The 5,777-nt window shown below is 38.8% G+C and overlaps 1 protein-coding gene across 1 annotated transcript; it reads left to right on the top strand.

Annotated features, from left to right (window-relative positions):
* The first annotated feature begins 3,127 nt into the window (after positions 1 to 3,127).
* FUT9 (fucosyltransferase 9) lies at positions 3,128 to 5,167 on the top strand. The gene has a single exon (XM_050894536.1). The coding sequence runs from the start codon at positions 3,138 to 3,140 to the stop codon at positions 4,215 to 4,217; it is 1,080 nt and encodes a 359-aa protein (XP_050750493.1). The 5' UTR covers positions 3,128 to 3,137; the 3' UTR covers positions 4,218 to 5,167.
* The last annotated feature ends 610 nt before the right edge of the window (positions 5,168 to 5,777 follow it).

The raw sequence follows: 5,777 nt of genomic DNA, 5'->3' as shown, positions 1-5,777 counted from the left end.
CACAACAGTTCCTTCCCTTTACTCCCTTCAGGATCATTTTGCTGAAAGCAGAGAGGACCTGCTAAACTATGTCCTAAAGAAAGGGGCAGAGACAAAAGAGTCAGACTCAACATACCACTATATTTTATATAACGGTATCGGGTGTTCGTGCCCAGGTATTGGCAGCGGGGGCCGCAGGGCAGCCTCTGTGAGGAGAGGCTGGGGCTGCCCCGTGCCAGACACAGCCGGTTCCAGCCGGCTCCAACGGACCCACCACATGGCACAGCTGAGCCCAGCAGCCAAGATGGTGGCGTGTCTGGGAAAGCGTGTTTAAGAAAGGGATAGACAATGAGGAATGAGGGGAAAAAAATGTGAGAAACAACCGTGTGAGCACCAAGGTCAGAGAAGGAGGATGGCAGGAGGTGCTCCAGGCACTACAGAAGAGATTCCCCTGCAGCCCATGGTGGACCACAGTGGAGCAGTATCCACACTGCAGCCTGGGGAGGACCCCACGCCAGAGCAGGGGTATATGCCCTGAAGGAATTGCAGCCCATGGACAGCCCACGCAGGAGCAGAGGTTTTTTTCCTGAAGGGACTGTATCCCATGGGAAGGACCCATGTTGGAGCAGGGCAAAAGTGTAAGGAGGAAGGAGTGGCCAAGAGGAATCGTTGTGGACTGACCGCAAACCGATCCCTGTGCACTGCTCAGGGGCAGGGAGGAGGTAGAGGAGTTGGGAATGAAGGAGGAAGTTGAGCCTGAGAAGAAGGAGGGGGGGGGAGGGGGAAGGTATTATTTTAACTTTTGTCTTTGTTTCTCACTATCCAAGTCTATTTTAATTGGCAATAAATTACATTAATTTTCTCCAAGGTGAGTCTGTTTTGCCTGTGACAGTAATTGGTGAGTGATCTCCCTCACCCACCCACCTCAACCCACGAGATTTTCATCTTATTTTCTCCCCCTGTCCTGTTGAGGAGGGGAAGTGAAAGAGCAGCTGGGTGGGTGTCTGACAGCCAGCCAAGGTTAACCCACCACAATACCTAAAACCAGAATTAAGACCATCTGCATTCCCAAAACAGGGGAGACATTGTGGCAAATTCCTTTTTCCTCAAGACATAATGTTAGAGTAAAGCTAAGCATGACGTTCCCTCCTTTTTCCTTTCCTCAACAACGAATGTGAAAATTCATTCTGAATTTAACTACTTATCTCACAGGTTAAAGGAGATGAGCTATGAAACTGGCTTAAAAAGCCTGAAATTCTCTTTCTGCTTTCTGTGACTTCAAATTTATTTTTTTAATTTATTCATATTGTCCTGGTTTCAGCTGGGACAGAGTTAACTCTCTTCTTAGTAGCTGGTACAGGTGTTCTGGATTTATTGTGAGAATAATGTTGATAACACACTGATGTTTTAGCTGTTGCTAAGTAGAGCTTATCTTAAGTCAAGGATTTCTCAGTTTCCCATGCTCTGCCAGCAAGCAGGTGTGCAAGAAGCTGGGAGGGAGCATAGCCAGGACAGCTGACCCAAACTAGCCAAAGGGATATTCCATACCATGGAACGTCATGCTCAGTCAGTATATAAACAGGGGGAAGTTGGCTAGGAGGGGCAAATCGTGACTCTGGCATCGGTCAGCGAGTGGTGAGCAATTGCATTGTACATCACTTTTTTTTTCCCCACCTCCTTTTTTTCCCCCTCTTCTTTTTTTGTTATATTCCTTTTCATTATTATTATTATTATATTTCATTATTATTATTGTTAGTATTATATTTTACTTTAGTTATTAAACTGTTCTGATCTCAAACCACAAGTTTTACCTTCTTTCCCGATTTTCCTCCCCATCCCACTGGGACCGGTGCGTGGGGAGTGAGGGAGCAGCTGCGTGGTGCTTAGCTGCTGACTGGGGTTAAACCATGACACATATATATATTATATATTTTAGGTATGTATTTAGGGGTGGGATTTTTATAAAAGTTCTTGTGGAGCTAGCTAGTAAAGTTAAAAATCCAAATAATTGAAAATTATGCAGAAAAAGAAAGCCAGACAAACTTTATAGTCATTGAAATGCACTGTAGAATTACCTTTCTACAGTAGGCCAGTATATTCAGAAGACTTATTTTTGGTAACTAACTTCCACTCCTTTTTCCTTGTATGTCATAGTGCTCTTTACACGGTTAACTGTTTTTATTTTTAGAACACCTCTGAGTTCTAGGGCTACATTCAGGAGCAAAGATTAGCAATAAGCAACCCCTAACTTTGCTAGGTTTCACAAGAACCATATGGAAGAGAAGTTCTGGAAAGAGATTTATCACTTCTCTCAGGAAGAGACAACCAGAGAGAGGACAAAGGAGACTATATGAACTCCTCACTCCTTTTTGCCCGTGGAAAAAATGGTTCCTCACAAAGATGCAGCATATCTCTATTTTCCTAATTTTTAACACAGGGCTGTGGCATAAAAGCATAATCAAATATTTAAGGACATCTTTTTACTCATTTTTCTTTATGTGGGAACTATGTGAGGCTGCATATGGGAACAGAGGAGCTGAGAACCTCTATTGCTGCTTTCCTTCCCTAGCTATTTTAGGAGTCCTCTGGAGAAGGCATGAATGTTCATCCCCGTGTAGCCATCCGGCATGAACTAGTTTTCTAACAGTCGTCTTATTGATTACAAAATTAAAGTTCCAGTCCCTTCCTTTTTCATTCCTCTAATCCTATATCCTCCATATGTATATACACACAAATATGAATGGACTAAATCTACAGCATGTTATCCCTTACACAGACACAAGGGCAGAATCAAAGGGTAATTTTGTCTGTCTTCTGTGTCTCTTAAACTCTTGCCCTAGGTTCTAAGCAAAAAGACTTCTCAAGATATATACTGATTTATATCAAGTATGAGATGTATTAAAATCCTGATTTTAATTTATGTCAATTAGCTTTTAATGTGAAAAGGAGAAATATTGTCACTTTGTCATGAATAGCATGCAAGAACCCATACCCTCTCCACTCAAAGGAAATTTCTGAAGTTACAACTCAGTGATATTGAAGTTCTATCCATTTTGATGTCTGATGTCTGATTGCTTTCACAGGACATACATATGTAATTTAATACCTGATATTATTTTCTCTCTTTCTCTTCCTCTCTTTTTTTCTCAGAACAAATTATGACATCGACATCTAAAGGAATTTTCCGGCCATTTTTTATTATCTTCATTGTCCTTGGTTGTTTCATGGCATTTATACTAATTTATATCAAACCAACAAATAGCTGGATCTCTGGTCCTATAGAATCAGCCAGTTCAGTTTTGAAAATGAAGAGCTTCTTTTCTTCCAAAACTGATAATCTTAATGAAACTACTATTTTGATCTGGGTTTGGCCATTTGGTCAGACATTCGATCTAACATCCTGCCAAACAATGTTCAATATCCATGGGTGCCATCTGACTATTGACCGCTCACTATATAACAGATCCCATGCTGTTCTCATTCATCACAGGGACATTAGCTGGGATCTGACTAATTTACCTCAGCAAGCCAGGCCACCATTCCAGAAGTGGATTTGGATGAACTTGGAGTCTCCAACTCATACTCCACAAAAGAGTGGCATTGAACACCTCTTTAACCTGACCCTGACTTATCGGCGTGATTCAGATATTCAGGTGCCTTATGGCTTCATGATGGTTAGTACAAGTTCCTTTACATTTGAAGTGCCAAGTAAGGAAAACTTGGTCTGTTGGGTTGTAAGTAACTGGAACCCTGAGCACGCTCGAGTCAAGTATTACAATGAGCTTAGCAAATACATTGAAATCCATACCTACGGACAAGCCTTTGGAGACTACGTCAATGACAAAAACTTGATTCCAACTATCTCCACTTGCAAATTCTACCTTTCCTTTGAAAATTCAATCCACAAAGATTACATTACTGAGAAACTTTACAATGCTCTTCTGGCTGGATCAGTACCAGTTGTACTGGGCCCTTCCAGAGAAAACTATGAGAATTACATTCCAGCAGACTCTTTCATACACGTGGAAGATTTTCTCTCCCCCAGAGAGCTGGCAGAATATCTTCTGATGCTTGACAAAAATAACAAGATGTACCTTAGTTATTTCAACTGGAAGAAGGATTTCTCAGTGCATCTTCCTAGGTTCTGGGAATCACACGCATGTCTTGCTTGTGATCATGTGAAAAGACACCAGGAATACAAGTCCATTGGAAATTTAGAAAAATGGTTTTGGAATTAAATTTTCGTGTGTGTGTGTGTGTGCGCGCGTGCACTTTTTTGAAGAAGCCAGAAGAAACTTCAGTCCAACTGGAGAGGAAAGGAAAAGAGAAAAAAAAGAAGGAAAAGAGAACCTTATGTCATGGTTTATCAGCTATCCTCTCTTGGCTATCCTATTTATATTTTGTAAGAGATTTTAAAAGATCATCATCAACAGCCACCAATACTCAGTTTTAAATTATAATGTACATACTAATTCTGTGCACTGCAGAATATTTGATTGTTTACTATAATTTTTAAACAAGATTTTCCACATTTTCTGTGAAATATGTCCCAGTCTTACATTTAAAGTAGTCATTTTTAACACTTCTTTTTTATTTTTAACATTACATTTGCTGTTTAACCTATTTGGAAAATGAGGACACAACTTTTAAATGCCAGAGAGAACTTTAAGAACATAATTTGCTGTTCCAGTCTGAAATGTGTGTAATATTTCAAAAGACAGTAAAGTTTTTTATGGTTCATCTTACATTTTAAGAACACAGTAAAGTTCAATACCTACCATTATTCCAGTGTGATCAATTGCACCCCTTTTTAAGGGAGATGAACCTAGAAATATAGTTTTTAAAAGGTATTACAATAGTAGACAGTCTTTGTTTCTAAAAATGTTTCCTAACAAATAGTTCCATTAAGTTACTTTAGGAATATGTCTGTTCTTACCCTCTGAAGAATTACAAGTCAGATATAAAGAAGGTGAACAACCTTAGTGACCAAAGCCTAGATTCATCCAATTTTTGAGTGTATTTAAATGCAACATGTCCTTAAGTCTCATTGTGTCTCAAGTATTGTTTACCTGAGTCAGGGCTGTAAGTGCTGTTATACTGATACAGAAATAAACAGACTTTAACATACGCATTTGATTACATCAGCCTCATGCACTAAATTCAGAGGGTAATAACGGGTTTTTAGAAATAGTTTGTTGAGAAGTTTTAGCAATTTCTCTCATATAATTTCTTGAATAATTGTGAATTTATCCCCAGTTCTGTAAAGATCTGTTGAATTTTAATTGCAGCTGGACAACTTGCTGTTATGATTCATGAATGGGGAAAAAAAATGACCAAACAGTTTATATTCTGAAAGAAATATGCTGAAATTCCTTAAATAAGTTATTAGGCTGACATATTCAACCATTCGACTCATTAAGCTAATGAATTTTGGTTTTTGAAAATATTTTATGTGACAGGTATAAGCAAATGCACTCTTAAGAGCAGCAGTTGCTCTCAAAATTTGAATATATAAATAGGTTCTTAAGTATTAAATTTGTTCTGATAGCAAATACAAAAATGTGATAATTGTCATGATTGTTTAAAATGTCTGCTTTTAACGTGTCATTTGATTTTACTACTTTTTTCTTTCAGCTAAGACTTAAATATCCGATTGCTATATATATTCATATGTACAAGGCTGGTTTAATGACATAAACGTATGGATATGTTTTGGTATCAAGTGAAAGCCAATCAATTAGCTTGGTTTTTTCAGGTCAAAATGTTACAAATCACACCTACTGGGGGAAAAAAAAAGT

This window comes from Gymnogyps californianus, chromosome 3, assembly GCF_018139145.2.
Source record: "Gymnogyps californianus isolate 813 chromosome 3, ASM1813914v2, whole genome shotgun sequence".
NCBI classification, from domain to species: Eukaryota; Metazoa; Chordata; class Aves; order Accipitriformes; family Cathartidae; genus Gymnogyps; species Gymnogyps californianus.
This window is presented reverse-complemented; position numbering and strand designations above follow the sequence as displayed.